At 46.8% G+C, this 21,994-nt stretch overlaps 1 protein-coding gene across 17 annotated transcripts in view; it reads right to left on the bottom strand.

Annotated features, from left to right (window-relative positions):
* The window catches only part of LOC122544342 (uncharacterized), a 126,719-nt gene continuing 104,725 nt past the window's right edge, over window positions 1-21,994 (bottom strand). For 11 of the 17 annotated variants that reach the window (XM_087982768.1, XM_087982774.1, XM_087982771.1 and 8 more), the window contains 9 exons: window positions 21,784-21,910; window positions 20,161-20,288; window positions 16,889-17,006; window positions 16,267-16,382; window positions 12,732-12,849; window positions 7,703-7,848; window positions 5,708-5,831; window positions 3,071-3,223; window positions 4-1,316 (listed from right to left, as the gene is read on the bottom strand). In XM_087982768.1, coding sequence (XP_087838894.1) covers window positions 3,106-3,223; window positions 5,708-5,831; window positions 7,703-7,848; window positions 12,732-12,849; window positions 16,267-16,382; window positions 16,889-17,006; window positions 20,161-20,288; window positions 21,784-21,910 — 995 coding nt within the window. In that variant the 3' untranslated portion in view covers window positions 4-1,316; window positions 3,071-3,105. Of the gene's footprint in view, window positions 1,317-3,070; window positions 3,224-5,707; window positions 5,832-7,702; window positions 7,849-12,731; window positions 12,850-16,266; window positions 16,383-16,888; window positions 17,007-20,160; window positions 20,289-21,783; window positions 21,911-21,994 lie in introns of all 17 variants that reach the window. The other 6 variants (XM_087982773.1, XM_087982779.1, XM_087982767.1 and 3 more) reach the window with 2 other exon arrangements.

Here is a 21,994-nt window from a genome sequence, read left to right as displayed (position 1 = left end):
AAAGCCCATCTACTTCAGGGAAGTGAAATCTGCCATCCTTACCCAGTCTTGCCTACATGTGACTCCAGACCTATAGCCCATGTAGTTGACTCTCAGTTGTCCTCTAAGCAGCCACACCCATGTTCACGGAACGTGTAAACTAAAGAAAAAGTTAAAATCACCCCTGCGTCTTTTTATTTGGTTCCTGACACAGTTCAGAGTTTAAAACTGAAATCAACACTGTCTCAGTAAAAGCACAGTCTGGCTGGAGCTGAAGGAAAAACTGGAGATGCTAAAATCAGAAACAGATATGGAAACTGCTAGAAAAGCTCAGCGGGTCTGACAGCATCTGAGGAGAGACATCAGAGTTAACATTCTGGCTCGAGTTCTGAGGGTCACTGGATCCTGAAATGTAAACTCCGATTTCTCTCCACAGATGCTGCCAGACCCACTGAGCTTTCCGGCAATTCCTGCTTTTTTGTTCCGGAAAGAAACTGAAATATTTTTGCGTCTTCAACTCCCATCTAAAGTTTTAAGGATTAATTTTGTGGAAGGGGGAATTCTGCCTCCTCAGCCTCATAGCTTCAGACGATACAGGGGAGTGGGGAGAAAGATGGCAGACTCAAGGCTCAGCTGAAATCTCAACCATTCCTGAACACGGCATCATAAGGTCATGCTGTGTCTACAATTAAATCCCTTACTTTCAACCATGCTGGCACGGGACAGTATCCTGTTGAAAATGTCACATCCATTGCTTAAAATGGCAATGTACTGACACAGCTTGCTCTCTGTCCAATAATGATCTCCTTCATAAAAACCAAAAACAGTTGATGCTGGAGATCAGAAACAAAAAAGGAACTGCTGAAATTGGTCTGGTGGCACGTGTGGAGAGAAATCAGAGTTTGGGGTCCAGTGACTCTTCCTCAGAAGTTCTGAGGCTCAGACCAGCTGATCTTTTCTTTCATCTCCCCATACAAACCCAAACCCTTGTTTGACGCTGTCATCTGCTGCTCCCTAATGGTCAGTGCAAGACACAGCAAGGCCTAACAGTTGTCAGGGTCAACACAGGAATTGAAAGGGGCAAAGTGGGGACACAGGCAAACCTTGAGAGAAAAGGAAAGCAACAACAGGGGACAAGCCAAATTACCAGCAGGTACAGATGAATAATTTCAGGTTGAGAAAAAAAAAAGTCAGACTGCCAGAGCAGTGCAAGAGCCACTGGTCCCCAGCTACATCAACAGAACTGAAATATTTGGTTTTGGAAACAGGTGTGAGAATGCTTTGCTTGCTTGCTGGCTTTCCTCGTAGGTCTGCGATCCTGAGTGATCCGGGTTCATCTGAAATGGAAGAGGGAGAGAGCCAAAGTAGAGGAGTTACGGCATTCAATACAAATGGAGTGGGCGGTTCGCTAGATTCTCTCAAAAGGCCGCAATGCGGTGTGGCCCTTCTCAATCCACACTGAGCCCAGATCGAACGCTTGGAATTTGTTGCAAACTCTCAGTGACAACGGGGCGGTAGGGGGCAGGATGCTGGTTGGGGTGGGTGGATGGGGAGGGGGTTACAGACAGAGAGACCCATCTGAGCAGGGCTACATAGGACGGTACAGCACAGCAACAGACCCTTCTGCCCACCACACGAGAAATCCCTGAGACATTGGGCAGCTTGGAGTCTGTGACCCCGGAGCCCCCTTCCCACCTTGTGTGGGTCGAGAGTCATGCTACCAGCCCCCTTCCCTTGCACACATCTCCCTTGGCTTCTATTCCCTTCACCCCTTCCCGCCTCAATCACTTCCTGGGTAAGCCAGTTCCACGTTCTCACCACTGTCTGGCGAAAGGGCTTACTCCCAAGTTCCTCTGGGTGACCATTCCTACTTCCACTGCGCCCATGCCCAACCCAGTGCAGTCCATTCCAATTCAAGATGGCAGCAGAGTAGGCTGTGCAGCTTGTGGGCTCCTGCCTGGAGTTCATCTGCTGGCACTTTCTTTTCCTTCTTTCACTCTTTTTTTTCCCTCACTTTAATCTATTCTCCTTCTGTGGAGAATGGGTGTGTGCAGTGTGGAGATCGAACCAATGGGGGTGGGATTGCGAGGCCAGTGTGGCTAAGCACTGTAGCTCAGTGGTTAGTACTGCAGCCTCACAGCACCAGGGACCTAGGTTCGATTCCAGCCTTGGGCGACTGACTGGGTGGAGTTTGCACATTTTCTCAGCGTCTGCGTGAGTTTCTTCCGGGTGCCCCAGTTTCCTCCCACAGTCCAAAGATGTGCAGGTTGGGGTGAATTGGCCGTGCTAAATTGCCCGTAGTGTTAGGTGCATTAGTCAGAGGGAAATGGGACTGGGTGGGTTACTCTTCGGAGGGTCGGTGTGGACTGGTTGGGCCGAAGGGCCTGTTTCCACACGTTAGGGATTCTCATCTTATCTAATCAAGCACTTAAGAAGAATTGTAATTTTGAACTTGGGCCTTTATTTCTTTTTTCTTTCTACTTTGTAAAGATGGTAATATACAACTTGTAACTTTATTTTTCTACCTGGTACCTAAGAATTTGTACCTGGATACCTTTGTACTTAAGATGGCACCGGGAATGGTAACATTGGACATTTTTCACTGTAACCCTGTGCACGTGAGAATAAAACACAATTTTAATTCACGGCTGCACAGTCCTTCTAGTTTTTCTTTCAATGCGAGTTTGGGCATCATGCATTTCCCATTCCTGACAGGCGCAGTACTGGTGACGGGTTTTAAAAATATGAAAAAAGTCACGGTGATTTGGTGGCGGGAAAGACGCCCAGCCGTGTGTGAGAGCACTTCAGGATAGCAAGAGAGTCACAGTCAACTCCATTGCTGCTGGTATGGAATCACGCGCAGGTCAGACGGGTAATGAGGGGCAGATTTCTGTTACTAAAGAACTAGACCAGCTTAATCCGACAATGGTACTTCTAACATTCCTGATTCGTTTGTATCAAAAGATTGACTTTACTAGATGCCCTGGTGGGATTTGAACCCAGTGCACTAGACCTCTAACTTCCTGGCCCAGCAACATTACCACTACTCCATCATCTCTCTCTCTCCCCCCCACTCTGGGCTGCTGCATACCATCGGTGACCAGGTCACACGCCGGCCTCTTCCCCTCACTGTGCAGAGTTGGCAAAGTATAGCTTCATTTGCTGGCCATCTATCTCCATATTCTGGAACTGCGCCCGTGCCCTCGTTGCTTCCTCCGCCGTCTTAAAGTCCACAAAGGCAAACCTACAGCACATTTTGGTAGGAATCACAGTAAAAAAGGATCATTACTTGAATGCTTAAAATGTTGCAGCTTGATGTTATGCAGAGGGGCCTGGGCACCCTTGTGCATGGATCACAGAAGGTCGGTTTGCAGGTACAAGTAATTATGAAGGCAAATGGAATTTTGTCCTTCATTGCTAAAGGGGTTGAGTTTAAAAGCAGGGAGGTAATGTTGCAGCTGTACAGGGTGCTGGTGAGGCCACACCTGGAGTACTGTGTGCAGGTTTGGTCTCCTTACTTGAGAAAGGATACACTGGCACTTTGGGTGCAGAGGCGGTTCACCAGATTGATACTGGAGTTGAGGGGGTTGCTTTATGAGGAGAAACTGAGTAGACTGGAATTCAGAAGAATGGGGGTAGGGAGGGAGGGGATCTTATAGAAACATATAAAATTAGGAAGGGAATGGATAAAATAAAAAGGATGTTTCCACTGGCAGGTGAAGCTAGCACAAGAGGGTGTAGCCTCAAAATTAAGGGGAGCAGATTTAGGACAGAATTGAGAAGGAACTTCTGGTTCTTAAACAACGGAATTCCTTAACCAGCGAACGAGTTGACAATACTTCAGTAAACATTTTTAAGGCTAAGGTAGACTTTTTTCTTGAAAAATAAAAGAATTAAGGGATACAGTGAGAGGGAGGGTAAGTGGAGCTAAGTCCATGAAAAGATCAGCCATGATCTTCCATGATCTTATTGAATGGTGGAGCAGGCTCGAAGGGCCAGACGACCTACTCCTGCTTTTAATCCTTCATGTTCTTACAAACAGGCCATTGAGGTCCAGACTTTGGCTCCTTCTCACCTGGGCTCCATTTCTAAAAAACGGAAAATTGTTTTTCAAGTCCATCACTTGTGGCATTGGCACCCCCCTCTCCCACCACTGGCCCTGGTTGTGAGACAACGCGAGGACGTGTCGAACCCACGAGGTCGCGTGAGAGGCAGCAGCAAACACAGAAATACTCTCCACAGAGCTCCCCCAGTGATGGGAATCTCAAACCCACACTCTCAATGTCAATGCTGCAAAACCAACTTGGAAAGCTTGGTTCACCGAGCTGACATCGGTGACCACTGGTGTTCTTTCCTGCTCGGATCCTGCTTGGCAGGTTACCCCCCCACCCCTGCCATCCCTCACCCACAAACAGGCAGACATCCTTCACCTGTGAGTGGAGGAGGTAGCCCGTCAGTAAACTATTCAACCACAAAATGCGTCACACCGAGTCATCATTTAAACACCCACTCGCGCACACATTACACTCTTGGGATTTTATTAGTGTTACTAGTGATTAGTCAGCCATTAGGGATCAGAAGCTTGGTTAATTCCTCCACTCAACAGCCCAGCTGTGGTAGGGAGCATTTCCAATACAGCAAGGAAGCAACTAGGCGTCAGCTCCTCGATAACATGACATTTACCCTGTTTTTGAATGTTTAATGTTCATCAGTTTACAGAAAGGTTCTAGCTATATAGGGGTGGCACGGTGGCTCAGTGGTTAACACTGCTGCCTCACAGCACCAGGGACCTGGGTTCAATTCCTGCCTTGGGCAGCTGTCTGTGTGCACATTCTCCCCATGTCTGTGTGGGATTCCTCTGGATGCTCCGGTTTCCTTCTACAGTCCAAAGATGTGTAGGTTAGGGTGAATTGGCCATGCTAAATTGCCCGTAGGTGCATTAGTCAGGGGTAAATGTAGGGGAACGGGTCTGGGTGGGTTGCTTTTCAGAGGGTCGGTGTGGACGTTTTGGGCCCAAGGGCCTGTTTCCACACTGTAGGGAATCTAATCTAATCATATACCACCTTTCACAATTTTTTATTCGCTCGTGAGTCATGGGCGTTGCTGGCTAAGCCCAGCATTTATTGCCTATCCCTAAGTGCCCAGAGGGCAGTCAACCACATCGCTGTGGGTCTGGAGTCACATGTAGGCCAGACCAGGTAAGGATGGCAGTTTCCTTCATTAAAGGACATTAGCAAACCAGATGGGTTTTTCCAACAAAGTCATCACTAGAGTCTTAATACTAGATTTTTTTAAAAAAATCAAGTTCAAATTCTACTATCAGCCATGGTGGGAATGGAACCCGGGTCCCCAGGATGTTACCTGGGTCTCTGGATTAATAGTTTGGTGATAAATACTACTAGGCCATTACCTCCCCCTCCATCTTCAGATCATGCCAAAGCAATTCATAACCAATGGCACATATTTTGCAAGTGCAATTGCTGATGTATTGTAAGAAACCTGGCTGCAGAGTCAGCTCCTGCAGCTGGTGATAACCACGAGACAATGTGTTTTCGTTTTGAATCCCAGAATCCCACAGTGTGGAAGACAGTGTTGGGCCATTTGGCCCAACAAGTCCACAGTCATGGTAGTTGCACAGGGAGATGGGAGAGCTTCTCAACTTTTCCACGGGATGGTGGTGGCAACGGGAATTGGCTGGTGTTTTCCCTAAAAGTCAGCGAATGCTCACCGCCGTCCCTTTTTTCGTGGTATCCTGGCACCCACGGCCTCCTTGAAGGTTGATTTCAACATTTTGACTGTTGTTCGTTTGGACAGGCGCCATACAAACAGGGATCTGGTGGATCTGGTGGAATCTGAAAGGAGAGAAAGCAGGTCAGCGCAGTCTTGAAACACTCTCGTCCGTTCCCTCAAAACTCGGAGCAAGCTCATCACAGAGAAGGCCAGGAGAGAAGACACCCATGTATCGCTGTTAAAGAGATACATTACACGCTGACGCTTTCCATCGTGCACTTAAGATGCAAGAACACCAAATCCCAAAGGATTGCCTTTTCTCTCCATTTTCAGAGAAGACAGTGGAAAAATAAATTGCTGTTTGTTAGATGGGCAATGCCAACCTCTGTGAACTGTAGTAGCAAGGGAAGACTATGGAGGGGGAGAGGCATCGCCACCGTACAGAGTTCCTCAAAAAGGGTGTTCTGGACTTTACGCGGTGGCCCAATCCATGGGCATTCCCAGGCGGACTTTGTACCCATTAGGTCCAATGATGGGGTGTCCATCTCCATCGAGGACAGGATCCTGCTTCCCAAGAGCTGCCAACCATTTGGAAGTGCTCTCCAGGCCCAGCAGCGCCACAGTGAGCAATGGCCACTACTGGGACTGCAGCCAGAGGGCAACTTGGATGCCAACATGATCACGAGTGCGTTGGCCGGGGAGTGTCAGGAGGACCCAGTGGCTGGCGAGTACTTGGATGAGGGGGCTGTTCAGTAGGGGTCGGCCATAACTACAGGGTACCGCCCTCTGTGCACTACAGAGTAACAAATCAGGAGTCTCCTCCCTGGGTCTGAGGTTGACCAGGCCATCTGCACATGTGGCAAAAGACCTTCACTGGTCACTCGAGAGCTTCAACTGGTCCCTGGGCTGGAGAGCTACTATCCACCTTCCCCTGTCACTGGTGAAACACCAGGGGGAAGCCTGTATTCGTGTTCTTCCCAGCCGCTGAATTACTTTTTACAGCTGGTCACATCAAGGCCGGAGACCCTGCAAATCCTGATCAATGAATTCTTTCGATGGGTGTTGCTCATCCCTAACAGACCCGAGCTGAGTGGCTTGTTCGACTGGTTCAGAGGGGGCTGAGGGGGTGACTTAAGTCATAAAGTCACATAGCATGGAAACAGACCCTTCGGCCCAACTCGTCCAGACCAACCCAGATATCCTAAATTAATCTAGTCCCATTTGCCAGCACTTGGCCCATATCCCTCTAAACCCTTCCTACTCCATGTACCTGCCTGAGTGCCTTCTAAACGTTGTAACCGTACCAGCCTCCACCACTTCCTCTGGCAGCTCATCCTATTTGCCGACCACCCTCTGTGTGAAAAAGGTACCCCTTAGGTCCCTTTTAAATCGTTCCCCTCTCACCTTAAGCCCAAGCCCTCTGGTTTTGGGCTCCCCTAACGTTGGAAAAAGCACCTTAGCTATTCATCCTATCCATGTCCCTCATGACTTTATAAGCCTCGGTAAAGTCACCCCCTCAGCCTCCGATGATCCAGGGAGAAAGGTCCCAGCCTATCCAGCCTCCGTTCTGGCAACATCAACCATATTGAAGTGAGTCTGGAGTCACATGTGGGTCAGATGGGGTAAGGACAGACACATTCCCATGAACACCATGCTGTTTCAAAGCTAGTCGTCTTGCATTTTATTCATTGAAGTTAACTCCACCAGCAGCCGTGGTGGGATTCGAACCCATGTCCACAAAACAAAAAACCAAGGCACCTGATCACATGTCCACAGTGTCCCCATCATCCCCGGGGACGAGAGGAGACCAGATTTGTGGAGCCTAACGCCAGCAAGGCCACAATTCAGCTGTTGGAAAGAAATGCCAGCAGCAGCAGTAGCTTCCATTCAGTAACCAGCGCACAGCAAGTCAACGTGACTGAGGGTGGTTCTAACTACACTAATCTCCAGTCAGTTCGCAAATAGGATCTGGACCACGTGCACTGGTACATACCTGACCCGTCAGACTGGCTCTCTGGGCTCTCCTGCTCTTCCTCTATCGAAGCCACTCGAACTGCCTGGCCTGGAATACCTCTGCCTTGGAAGTCCTTCAGAGCAAGTTTGGCTTGTTTTGTGGTCTTGTATTCCACGTAGGCAACTCTACAACAACAGCAATGAATTATAAAACACAGCAATCGCCCTTACACCGCTCCCCCCCCCAACCCCCAATCCCCGTCACACCTGAACTTTCCAGATCTCTCACGACATCCAGCACGCCAGGCTGTTCGCCCTGTTGGCCTTTGCTGGGCCCTTCATAGAAAGTGAGTCTATCAAGTCCCTTTACCTTCCTCCTGCCCCGTTGCTCTGTACATTTCTTCCCTTCAACTGGCTTTTTTTTCTGTGCCCTCTTTCACAAAAAGCGGGCATCTCTGGGGCAAGGCCGATGTTTGTTGCCCATCCCTGAATGCCCCTTGAAATGACTGGCTTGCTAGGCCATTTCAGAGGGCAGTTAAGAGTCAGTCACGCCCAGGCCAGAATGAGAGAGGACAGCAGATTCCCTTCCCTGATGATAGTTATTGTGATCAGCACATGGGGAGGCGATGGCATTGTGACATTGGCACTGGGCTGTTAATCTAGGGACCCGGTTAAGTTTGAATATCGGAGTTGGGACGTCATGTTGAGGACATTAGAGCGGCCTCTTCTGCAGGGTTGGTGCAGTTCTGGTCGCCCTGTTATAGGAAGGATATTATTAAACTGGAGAGGGTTCAGAAGAGGTCTCCCAGGATGTTGCCGGGTATGGAAGGTTTGAGTGATAAGGACAGGCTCAATAGGTTGGGACTTTTTTTTTTAAAACTGGAGCGTTGGGAGATTGAGAGGTGACTTCATAGAGGTTTATAAAATCATCAGGCGTACAGATAAGGTGAACGACAAGACTTTCTTCTCCCCTCGGGTGGCGCATTTCAAGACTAGAGGGCTTATTTATAAGGTGAGAGGAGAAAGATTTTAAAAAGGATATTGGGGCAATCTTTTTTTTAAAAAAACACAGAGGGAGGTTCGTGTGTGGAATGAACTTCCCGAGGAAGAGGCGGATACGGATACAACTACAATATTTAAAAGGCCAAAAATCACATGATGCCAGGTTATGGTCCAACTGGTTTATTTGAAAACACCAACTTTTGGAGCGCTGCTCCTTCATCAGGTGTAAGTGGCACTCCACACCGATATTTAAAAGACATGGATAACAACATGAATGTTTGGAGGGATTTGGGCCAAGCGCAGGCAGGTAGGAATACAAAGGAACCTCAATTATCCGAACGAAACGGGCGGGCAGTATTTCGTTCTGATAACTGATTATTCAGATGACTGATCTAATGCCTCTCCTCTGGGACTCGGAGTTCTCTGCAGCGTCCTTTCTCCTCTCTCTGCCTGCCTTGCTCCCTCCCTCTGTCTCAGGGTTCGTTTTTGAGCAGGCTGCAGCATTGCTGAAGCCTCTCCCCACCCCGCCTCACTTCAATGGGATTGAGGGAGCGAGCACTTGCCGAGTCCGTTCCCTATTCAGGAGACCAGGCAGGAGCACAGTGGGTCAGACTGCTGCTGCCTTGTGTGTGTGTCTGTCTGCGTAGGTGGGTGGGGGGGGGGTGAATCTCAAAACAGTGTGCGCGCGCGCGCACACACACACACACAAAACTTTTGAGTAGTTCCCACTTTGCCCTGCACAGGACAACGTTGGAGCGATTATCTAGGATAGGGGGCTTTGTATGGTAGGGTACACTCCTGTGTAGAACTCTAGGGCAAGTGGAGGGAGGTGGTGGGGTGGGGGGGGTGTCTCGATACCTAGAAAGCCCCCAGTGCTTGCTGTGACCTCCTGGTTAGACAGAGCTCTGTGTTAAAGTAAAAACAAAGCACGCTTGAAAACTCGCCTCCTTTCAGATCTGGAGACTGTTGAGAAAGTGAAAAGTGCAAACTAAGCGAGGGAATTCCAGCCCCTGGTTTTTTAGTTTCCATTTCTTTGCTGCTCAGAGGCATGTGTCAGGGTGGTGTGAATCAGATGGAGGTGTGTGTAAAACCCATCTTCCTATTTCCTCAGAGAAAGCTGTCAGTTTTCACATCTGCCAGTTTCAAAGTTGGGGGACTGCTGGTGTGTGAATGTGTGTGTGTGTGCATGTGTGTCCCAGAGATTTGTTTTATTTTCAATTATTCCTGAAAACCTCTGAGAAAGAAAGATAACAGTTAACTTTTAGCGTTCTTGTGAGTGCAGGACTGTAAATTTCAAAAACTCAGCCTTTGAAATGGGCTGGTGTGTTCTTTATTTGGGAATATTCAGAGAGAGAGAGAGAGAGAGAGAGAGAACATGCGCGCGCGCGAGAGAGAGAGAGAGAGAGAGAAAGCGAGAGTTCATGTTGTGAGTCCAGCATAACACATGTACGTTACTGTTCTATAAGAGTCACACATGACACAAAATGTTAACCCTGCTCTCTCTCTCTACAGACGCTGCCAGATCTTGCTGAGTTTCTCTAGTGTTTTCTGAGTCTCTCCCAGTTTTAACTTTCCCATCTTCTGGTTTCAAAACCCTCTGGGATTTTGCCTTCACTCAAAGTCTGGCCCCCTGCACCAGGTCTTCCCATCACACGGGGATCTCAGTGTCCCCCCGCCCACCCTCACCAGTCACTACCGCTCCCAATCACTGACCTCAGACTGCCATTCCTTCATCACCGTGACTGTCTCTTCACCCGCCGAGGCAGTAGGCTCTAGAATTACAGTCATTGAGACATACAGCATGGAAACAGAGCCTTTGGTCTAACTCATCCATGCTGACCAGATATCCTAACCTAATCCAGTGCCATTTGCCAGCATTTTAAATGCTGTAATTGTACCAGCCTCCACCACTTCCTCTGGCAGCTCAGTCCATCCACGTACCATCCTCGGTGTGAAAACATTCACCCTTAGGTCCCTTTTAAATCTTTCCCTTCTCACCTGAAACCTATGCCCTCTAGATTTTGGACTCCCCTACCCTGGGGGGAAAAAAAACTTGGCTATTCCCCCTATCAGTGCCCCTGATTTTATAAACCTCGATAAGGTCACCCCTCAGCCTCCAACGTTCCAGGGAAAACAGCCCCAGCCTCTCCTCATAGCTCAAATCCTCCAACCCTGGCAACATCCTTGTAAATCTTTTCTGAACCCTTTCAAGTTTCACAACATCCTTCCGATAGGGAGACCAGAATTGCATGCAATATTTCAAAAGTGGCCTAACCAGTGTCCTGTATAGCCACAGACCTCCCAACTCCTATAATCAATGCTTTGGCCAATAAAGGAAAGCATACCAAACACCTTCTTCACTATCCTGTCTACCTGCGACTCTACTTTCAAGGAACTATGAACCTTTGTTCAGCAACACTCCCTAGGACCTTACCATTAAGTGTATTAGTCCTGCCCCGATTTGCTTTTCCAAAATAAAGCACGTCATATTTATCTAAACTCCATCTGCCACTCCTCAGCCCATTGGCTCATTTGATCACGATTCCGTTGTAATCCGAGGTAATCTTCTTCGCTGTCCACTACACCTTCAATTTTGGTGTCATCTGCAAACTTACTAACTATACGTCCTATGTTCACATCCAAATAATTTATAGAAATAATGAAAAGTACTGGACCCAGCACCAATCCTTGTGGCACACCGATGGTCATGGGTCTCCAGTCTGAAAAGCAACCCTCCACTATCACCCTCTGTCTTCTATCTTCGAGCCAGGTCTGTATCCAAATGGCTAATTCTCCCTGCATTCCATGTGATTGCTCTAACCCTAAACCTCCCCTTTTGACAATCACAATTTCAACCAAGCTTTAGCACCCCCCCTCCCAATTATTTCACAAAGCTCATAAGGCCATAAGAAAAAGCAGCAGAAATTAGGCTATTCAGCCCATCGAGTCTGCTCTGCAATTGAATCATGGCTGATAGGTTTTCATCCCCATTCTCCCGCCTTCTCCCTCTAAACCTTGATCCCCTCGATACTCAAGAACCTATCTATCTCCGTCTTAAATACACTCAATGACCTGCCTCCACGGCCTTCTGTGGCTGTGAATTCCATTGATTTGCCACTCTCTGGCTGAAGAACTTTCTCCTCATTTCCATTCTAAAAGGTCTTTACTCAAAAGCTGTGCCCTTGGGACCTAGTCTCTTCTACCAATGGAAACATCTTCCCAAAATCTACTCTGTCCAGGCAATTCAGTATTCTGTATATTTCAATTAGCTCCCCCCCCCCCGATCCCAAACGTTCCTCATATGTTAAGCTTTTCATTGCTGGGACCATTCTCGTGAATCTCCTCTGAACATGCTCCAGGGCCAGTACATCCTTCCTGAGATATGAGGCCCAAAGTTGCACACAATGCTCCAAATGTGGCCTGTGCAGAGTCTCAGAAGTTTATCTCTGCTTTTATATGGAAGTCCTCTCAAAATAAATGCCATCATTGTATTTGCCTTCCTAACTACATACTCGACCTGCAAGTTTACCTCGAGAGAATCCTGGACTAGAACTCTGGAGTCTCTGTGCACTTCAGATTTCTGAATTTCTCCCCATTTAGAAAATAGTTCATGCTTCTATTCTTCCTACCAAAATGCATGACCTCATACTTTCCCACACTGTACTCCATCTGCCACTTCTTTGCCCACTCTCTAACCTGGAAGAGCACAGCAGTTCAGGCAGCATCCAAGGAGCTCCTCGGATGCTGCCTGAACTGCTGTGCTCTTCCAGCACCACTAATCCAGAATCTGGTTTCCAGCATCTGCAGTCATTGTTTTTACCTCACTCTCTAACCTGTCCAAACCCTCCTGCAGCCTCCCCACCTCCTCAATGCTACCTATCCCTCTACTCATCTTTGTATCATCTGCAAACATAGCCAGAATGCCATCAGTTCCTTCATCTAGACCATTAATGGATGAAGTGACAAATATTGTTTAATAACACTCCTTTGTAATGCCTTGAGATGGGTTACTAGTGAAAGGTGATATATGAATGCAAATTGTTGCTAATGGACCAAGTTTTACTCACCCTTGTGACTGGTTGCTTTTTGACAGGTGGATATCCTCAGCATCATTAAGTATAGATTTTAGATTCTTTTTACTGATTGGGTAAGGCAGGTTTTTAATCATAAGAATTTTCCTTTTCTCTGCAGAAACAACAGTTTACATTTCAGTGCATTGCAAGCTGTATTTCACATTCCAGGCAAAGGACACCCACATGAATACACACCCAACATGACTGCCTCATCTGACTGATGTCACTTCCAGAACAGGGACAGCACAGAGTAAAGCTTCCACAGCACTGTTCCCCCATTAAACAGTCCTAAGACCGGGACAGCATGGGGTTAGAGACAGAGTAAAATGTCATCTACACTGTCCCCATCCAATACTCCCAGGACAGAGGCAGTATGGAGTTAGATACAGAGTAAAGCTCTGTCCCCCATCAAACACTGCCAGGACAGAGGCAGTACGGGGTTAGATACAGAGTAAAGCTCTCTCTGCCCTGTCCCCATGAAACACTCCCAGGACCGGGACAGCATGGGGTTATGTTTTAAACTGGAATCAAAGCTTCCTCTACACTGCCCCATTAAACACTCCCAGAAGTGCGTACAGTTCTGGTTGCCACATTATAGGAACGACGTGTGAGACTCTGGAGAGGGTACAGAAAAGATTTACCAGAATGTTGCCTGGCTTGGAGGGTATTAACTATGAGGAGAGGTTGGTCAAACCTGGCTTGTTTTCACTTGAACATCAAAAGATGTACTGAATTGAATTAAATCGCTTTATTGTCACGTGCACTTGAGTGAGTGCAGTGAAAAGCTTGCAATGGGCTGATCCAATTGAAGTTTACAAAATTATGAGAGGCATGGGTAGAATTGGTAGTCGGGGTCTAGTGCAGGGAAGAAAGGTCAATTACTAGGGGCATAAGGTAAAAGGGGACAAGTTTAAAGTAGATGCAAGAGGCAAGTTGTTTTTAAAACAGAGGGTGGCAAGTGCCTGGAATGCACTGCCAAAGTTCATAGGGCAAGCAGATACAACAGCAATATTTCAGAGGTATCTTGAGATAGATTGAATAGGCAGGAAATAGAGGGTCACAGACCACTAGAAGGCAAAAGGTTCTGTATTAGAAAGGAGTCCATGAGTTGGCACAAGCTTGGTGGGCCCAACGGCCTGGTCCTGTGCCGTACTGTTGTCTGCTCTTTGACAAGGGCAGCACAAGGTGAGGGACAGAGTAAAGTAGCCTCTACTCTTTTAAATGGAAGATAAAACTCCCTTAACACCATCCCTGATCCAATACTCCCAGGACAGGGATAGAGTTGTCATAAAGTTGGTGTGTAAAAATGGGGCAAAGCACTGGGATGTCCCTTTCAGAGATGGTGCTCTTTTTCAGGTTTAAGAATGGACTGAACAGCAGTTAAAAGTGCAGGTGCACAGGGAGCACCTGAATTAACACATTTTGTATCAAACAGCCAAGCGGCATTTTTTACCCAGACAACAGTTTAAATTCAGCCAATTAATTTAAAAAGACACTTGGAAACTAAGGACCAGTTGAATTTAAAACGGATTGTTTTGACACCCAGAAGCCAATCAAATGATAAAGAATTGAATGCGTCATGGAGGGTATGTAAAACTGGGAGATTTGAAAATCGGCAGAGAGCCACTTCCCATCTGAAGAGTAAATATCAGGCTCTCTCAGAAATCTGTAAGCTCTCTAAAAAGACCCAAAAGTACCACAGTATTTCCCAGCTCAAAACCCTCACTGAGGGATCATCAGAAGATAAGCATTTGTGATGTTAGTTCAACAGAAGGAAGAGTGGAGATAAAGCAAAGAACTTGGAGAGATTAAGTTTAAATTTATTGCTTTCTTATTAATTGGGTTTATACAAGTGGGACTTGAACAGCATTCCTTCCAGTAGAATTTAGTTCAGTTAGGTAACAGCTAGAACTTCAGGGAAAATTGTCCAGTTTGATAGTTTGTTGTTAGAGTTGAATAAATAAACTATTATTTGTTACTTATAAAGTGGAGATTAGAGACTTTCTTTCCTTTTAACCCACTTCAACAGATTACAAGGGGAGAGATGAATTTGTCTGGGCCTTTTGGATTTAATTATTATTAGGAGGGAACCTCTACTCCCATCATAACCAACTGGAGTTTGTATGTGGGATTAATTATCACGGGGGATTGGTTTAGCTCAGTTGGCTGGATTGTTGGTTTACACAGCAGTGTGATGCCAACAACATGGGTTCAATTCCCATCACCAGCTTGAGGTTATCATGAGGGACTCTCCTTCTCAAACTCTTGCCTCGGCTGAGATCTGGTGGCCCGCAGGTTAAATCACCACCAGTCGCTTCTCTTTAATGGCAAGACTGTGGTGACGCAACACAACAATTATCGGAGGGGTTCGAACTTACCCCCTTTGTTAAAAAAAGCCCCTTGCTTATTGAAGGACTATTATGCTGTGCAAAGGTTTCTGGTCTTGCCAGCCATGCCACATACTACAAACGAACTGTCGAGTGGATAAAGGGAACTCTGTCCAGTTGTCTGACACAAGGGAAGCCACTCAGGCACTGGGGGCAATGCAGAGCAAAGTCACATGGGTTGACTGACCTTGTTGGAGAAAGTGAGGACTGCAGATGCTGGAGATCAGAGCTGAAAATGTGTTGCTGGAAAAGCGTGGCAGGTCAGGCAGCATCCAAGGAGCAGGAGGATCGACGTTTCGGGCATGAGCCTGAAGAAGTCCTTCCTGAAGAAGGGTTCATGCCCGAAACGTCGATTCTCCTGCTCCTTGGATGCTGCCTGACCTGCTGCGCTTGACTGACCATGTCAAACTCTTGGTTCTGAGGATCGAGTGGAGAAATTGGAAGCACGTGTCGTGTTAAGTTGGTGAAAGGTAAATGGGTCTTAATGAATAGGCGACAAATGGGGTTTGGGGCCAGGAAGAGGTTGACGTGGATTGACAAACGCACGGCATGGGGTCAGAGGTGAAAGAAGCTGCAGTGTGGACCTTGAATGGAAATGATTTGGTTGCCCTGCTGTAGAAAGGATATTATTAAACTAGAAAGAATGCACAAAAGATTTACTAGGTTGCCATCTGGACTGGAAACTTTGAGTTATAGGGAGGGGTTGGATAGGCTGGGACCGCCCCCCCCCCCAGAGCGTAGGAGACAGAGAGGTGACCTTACAGAGTCATGAGAGGCGTAGATAAGCTAGATGATGGCCAACAGCCTTTTCCTTAGGTATGGGAGCCTAAGAATAGAGGGCATAGGTTTAGATTGAGAGTGGAGAGATTTAAAAGGGTCCAGAGGGTCAATTTGTTTCACACAGAAGGTGGTGAGTGTCTGGAATGGGCTGCTGAGGTAGCAGTGGAAGCGACTACAATTTCATCATTTAAAGAAACATCTGGACAGGCATGTGGATGGGGTAGGTATAGAGGGACATGGACCAAACGCAGGCAATTGGGACTCGATTAATTTAAAAACTGGATGGCATGGACGAGTTGGGCCGAAGGGCCTGTTTCCATGCTGTTGCCCTCTTTGACACTATGACCGGACCACAGACATACCTTGTTTCACTGGATATGCACGGTCCAGTCGGAGCAGGTTTCCTCTGCATTCTATTTCACCATTACTTAGCGCGTTAGCTGTGTCTTCCTCTGTCTCAAACATGACAAGTCCAAACCTGGCAAAGAAAAACAAGACAACAGTTACACACAGTTACATTTAACATGTTATATTGGTGGATCTTCTGTGTTATTGTTCACAGTTATGAAAATTTTTTTTTTAAACCAAATAACTTACCGACCATAGGTTGAAATCTCTTAATGCTCTTATTGCCTTGCCAATTGCAGCTGGTCTGATTAGTCCAAATTCCTACCCGCCCTTGATAACCTTTTGGCTCCCCGGCCCCCACTTCAAATGATCAGGAATCTATCCACTTCTGCCTTAAAGTATTCAGGGACTCTACTTCCTTTTTAGGAAGACAAGATTCCCAATCCCCAAAGGAAAATAAAATCTCAGCATGCCAGGCAGCGTGGTGACTCAGTGGTTGTGCTGCTGTCTCACATGCCAGGGACCCGTGTTCGATTCCACCCTCAGGGGACTGTCTGTGTGGAGACTGCACGTTCTCCCTGTGTCTATATGGGTTTCCTGCTTGCTCTCAAATCCAACTACACTCTGACCACGTACCTTTTGTTGACGTCCTGACATATCCAAACACCAGCAACTTTCTCAAACAAACGCTTAAGGTCCTTGGCACAGACGTCACTTGGAAGGGTTTTCACACGAAGTGTCCTAGAGTCAATTCCTAAAAGGAAACACAGGTGATAAAATCTGTCTGGTTCATTACTCCCATTCTGTGAGGGAAATCTGCCATCCTTACCTGGTCTGGCCTACATGAGACTGCAGAAAGCCACTTTAATTTGCATGAGTCTCTGTTCTCTTTAGCCTGCTCCTGTTCTTTTCCACATTTATCATCCTCTTCAACATCTCCCCAGCTTTCCTTTCAGCCCACAACTTGCATTTGAATAGCACCTTTAAGGTAGAGGAACTTCCCAATGTGCTTCACACAAGGTGGTGTTTGGCACATTTACTTTCATTGGTCAGAGTACAGAGTACAGGAACTGTGGTGTCATGTTATGGCTGTACTTTGGGTGAGGCCACATTTGGAATACTGTGTACAATTGCCCTGCTATAGGAAGGACGTTATTAAGCTGGAAAGGGTGCAAAAAAACAAAGACTAACAAGGATGTTACAACTCAAATCCTCCAGTCGTGGTAAGGAGAGGCTGTGTTGGCTGGGACCTTTTCCCCTGGAGCCCAGGAGGCTGAGGGGTGACTTCAGGGAGGTTTATAAAATCATGAGGGGTATAGATAGGGTGAATAGTCAAGGTCTTTCCTCCAGGGTGGAGTCTTCCAAAACTAGAGGGCATAGGTTTAAGGTGAGAGGGGAAAGATTTAAAAGGGAGAGGGTGGTACATGTATGGAATGAACTGCCAGAGGAAGTGGTACAGGCTGGTACAATTACAACATTTAAAAGGCACCTGGATGGACGTATGAATCGGAATGGCTTAGAGGGATATGAGCCAAATACCGGCAGATGGGACTAGATTAATTTAGGATATTGGGTCAGCATGGACGGGTTGGCCCAAAGGGTCTGTTTCATGCTAAGAACATTATTTTTTTGAAAAAAAAACTGATACTGAGCCACACATTGGGACAGCAGAAACAGTAAATGGTTACAGTATGGAAGGAGGCCATTTGGCCCATCATGTCTGCAAAGCCTCTCTAAAAGAAGAACTGATATAGTACCATCCTCCCCGAAATCCTGCATATTTCCATCAAGTCCCTTGTACCCTCCTGTTCACTAACAATTTCCATTTTCACTGTAATATTATTGGAAGAGATTTGCAACAGTGGAGATATATGCGCCCTCTGGTGGTGCAGGGAGTGATCCAACTTGATTGACAACCAACCAGCACCTAAGACATACACTCCCTCCATTTCTGACACTCCGCGGCTGCAGTGTGTACTAGATGCACAGAAGTCTATAAAATCAGGAGGGACATAAATAAGGTGAATAGCCAAGGATCTTTCCCCAGGGTAGAGGAGTCCAAAACTAGAGAGCATAGGCTTTAGGTGAGGGAAAAGAATTAAGAAGGGTGGGCCAAAGGGCCCGTTTCCCTGTTCTATGCTTTGATAACCATCCAAACCTTCTTTGACGCCACTTTCTAAACCAATCATCTAGAAGGATAAAAGGTGGCAGATATCAGCCCTGCAAGCTCTCCTCCAAACCACTCACCATCCTGACTTGGAAATCCACTGCTGTTCTTTCACTGTCGCTGGGTCAACATCCTCAAATTCCTGTCCTTTCCAGCAACAGGAGGGATCCAACGGTCATTGGTTTTAAAATATCTGCTGTTTCTTTTGCTCCTCATTGTCAATTCCCCAGTTACATCCTCCTAGGGTCTCACACTTACTTTAGTTACTCAAACATGGCAAAAGTTTGCAAACCTAACATGTGGTTTTCCACATTCATTGGCATACATAGGCCAGAGCAGGTAAGGAATGACCCAGACGTCCCTCGCAAAGGACATGAACAAGGAGAGGTGATGGCCTAGTGGCATTATCGCTAGATCAGTTTTCCGAAATGCCATGGTAGATGGTGGAAGTTGAATTCAGTAACAATCTGGAATTAAGAATCTGATGATGTCTAATGAATCCATTGTCGATTGTTAGAAAAGCCCAACTGGCTCACTAGTGTCCTTTAGGGAAGGAAACTGTCATTCTTACCTAGTCTGGCCTACATGGGATTCTAGACCCACAGCGATGTGGTTATCTATTGACTGCCCTCTGAGTAATTAGGGATGGGCAATAAATGCTGGACTGAGCCAGCAACACCCACCATCATGAACTTTTTAACAAACATTTCCATGACAATCTTGTAGTTTCATGATTAGTCCATGATAATCAAGGTTTGGATACCTTGGTGTCATGGTGGGATTTGGACCTTAGACCAGAGCACTAGCTGATCTCTCTGATTTACTATTCCAATAAAATTACCACGATGCAACTGTCCCTTGTGATCAGATATAGTTCCGACAGTCATAGAGATGTACAGCATGGAAACAGACCCTTCGATCCAACTCATCCATGCCAATTAGATATCCTCAATTAATCTAGTCCCATTTTGCCAGCATTTCCATTGCCCATATCCCTCTAAACCTTTGTTATTCATGTACCCATCCAGATGCCTCTTAAATGTTGCAGTTGTACCAGCCTCCACCACTTCCTCTGGCAGCTCATTCCATACACACACCACCCTCTGCATGAAAACTTTGTCCCTTAGATCCCTTTTAAGTCTTTCCCCTCTCACCATAAACCCAGTTTTGGAACCCACCTCCCCATCACCACCACCACCACCTCGACTATTCGCCCTCTCCATGCCCATCATGATTTTATCAAAGTCCACCCCTGAACCTCTGATGCCTCAGGGAAAATAGCCTCAGCCCATTCAACCTCTCCCTATCGCTCAGACCTTCCAATCCCAGCAACATCCTTGCAAATCTTCTCCGCACTCTTTCCTATAGCAGGAAGACCAGAATTGCACACAGTACTCCAAAACTGGCCCAACTCATGTCCTGTACAGCTACAACATGACTTCCCAACTCCTACACTCAATGCACTGACCAATAAAGGCAAACGTACCAAATGTCTTCTTCACATCCTGAGAAACGAGGTATACTCTCTGGCTGTTGGTAAAGGAAGGGACTGGGGTCTCCGTTGTAGGACCCCTGCTACTCAGCTTTGCAACGTGCATCGTTCAGGCTCAGCATGGAGCCTGGTCCCTTTGCCAATAACCAGGAGGCTCATTACCCTGAGGGGATTCCTACGCCAGGAAACAATTCCTTCAGCAGAGCATCGTGAACTGAAGGCGCTGAAAAAAAAAAGAGACTGACTCACTGCCGTTCAGCGCTCCCAGTTTCTCCACCTTGCTTAATCTTGCTACTTGTCCGAGAATGTTGCACGTGCCAAACTGCAGAGCTTCATTCAGATCGCCCTCATGGTTCAGTTCAACACAGGCGGAGCAGCTGGAAGTGAGCCAGCAAGAAATCGGTCAAATTGATCAAATAAATCTAACTTTTAAACAAGTACACAGATTGCTCAAAACACTGGCAAAGCATTTGGCTTCTTTTCTAAAGGGCCTGAAATACAGAGAAACCACGTTAAACTTGCTCAGATGAACTATGAAATTCTGGTGTACAGATTCTACAAATTGATGTACAGGCAAAAGGTGCAAAATTATTTAATACATTGAGACAGAACTGGATGGTGGTACCTATCAAGGAAGAATTCCAGAGGAAGGTTGGCAAATTTGCATCCTTTCATTTTGTAGACATTGATATATGAATCTACAGTTATGGCATAATGCTAAACTCCCCTCAGTCATGTGACCCCACCTGAAGCAAGCTTCCAAACGATGGGTGTTAGCAGCAGTTTTGCTTCTGGTGAGGATATTGTGTTCTGACCCCATCCAACAATTCAGACTGGGTAGTGAAGGAGTTCTGCAGCATTGAAGACAGCCGTCTGTCAGATGAGACATTAACCCCAGGTCCTAACCACCAGTCCCACTGGTTCAGGTGGATGCTGGACTCCTTTACTCCTGGGTAATGCACCAATGTTTCTCTACACTATGCAACATCATTCCACCCCCCCCCCTCTCCGATATTTATGGGATCTTTAAGTGCACACAATGACATGACAATATCTGCTGTTCATAACAATTTTCCACAGCGTATGTGAAGGGTTGGGATGTTAGAAAGTTACTTCTGTAGTGTGCAAATGCAAGTTTACAATAAGATTCAGAAAAGCCATTGGGGGCTTATTGTTGTATTGTGGGCAGGCAGTTGGGGAAATTAACTGCATCTCTTTCCACCCTGGACCTGATTTGGGATGATCTGATTTTGCAGTGGAAAGCAGCTTCACTTTATTTGCCCTGCAAGTGTTTAGAAGCTACTTACTCTGTACCTAACTGTGTGTTATACCTGTCCTGGGAGTGTTTGGTGGAGACAGTATAGAGAAAGCTTTAGTCGGTATCTAACTGTGCGCTATATTTGTCCTGGGAATGTATGCTAGAGACAATGTAGAGGGTGCTTTACTCCATATCGAACCCCTTGCTATACCTGCGCTGGGAATGTTTGATGGGGACTGTGTAGAGAGAGCTTTACTCTAACGAACCCTGTGCTGTCCCTGCCCTGGGAGTGTTTGATGAGGGACAGTGTACAGGAAGATTTACTCTGTATCTAACCCTGTGCTGTCACTGTCTTGGGAGTGTCTGATGGGGACTGTGTAGAAAGAACTTTACTCTGCATCTAATCCCGTGCTGTCCCTGTCTTGGGAGTGTTTGATGGGCAAAGTTCTAGATGGAGCTTTATTCTCGAACACGATTTATGTAGTCTGGGAGTTTTTGCCGCTGACACTACGTGCCTAGAGTTGGGAAAGAAAAAGCATCTCCTTCCCTGGATTTGACATCATGTCCCAGTTGGATAGAAAACTGACTGCCGCGAGAGAAACTCAAGCCCATACCTGTCAGGATCCAGCTGGATCTCTTTGTAGGGGACCGACCTCTCACTTAGAAAATCGCCAATGGCTGCCTTCAGCTCACAAGGTGAATTCTGGGACCTCAACTTCTCGATGTAGAGACACCAGGAAGCTGCGAGAACAAGAAACGTGATGAGTAGAAGGACCTCATGCTGTCGATTCCCCGAAGAAAGTTGGTTTCTTTCCTAACCCAATG

This window comes from Chiloscyllium plagiosum, unplaced genomic scaffold (assembly GCF_037043375.1).
Source record: "Chiloscyllium plagiosum isolate Xiang-an unplaced genomic scaffold, Cpla_swu_hap1 HiC_scaffold_44, whole genome shotgun sequence".
NCBI classification, from domain to species: domain Eukaryota; kingdom Metazoa; phylum Chordata; class Chondrichthyes; order Orectolobiformes; family Hemiscylliidae; genus Chiloscyllium; species Chiloscyllium plagiosum.
This window is presented reverse-complemented; position numbering and strand designations above follow the sequence as displayed.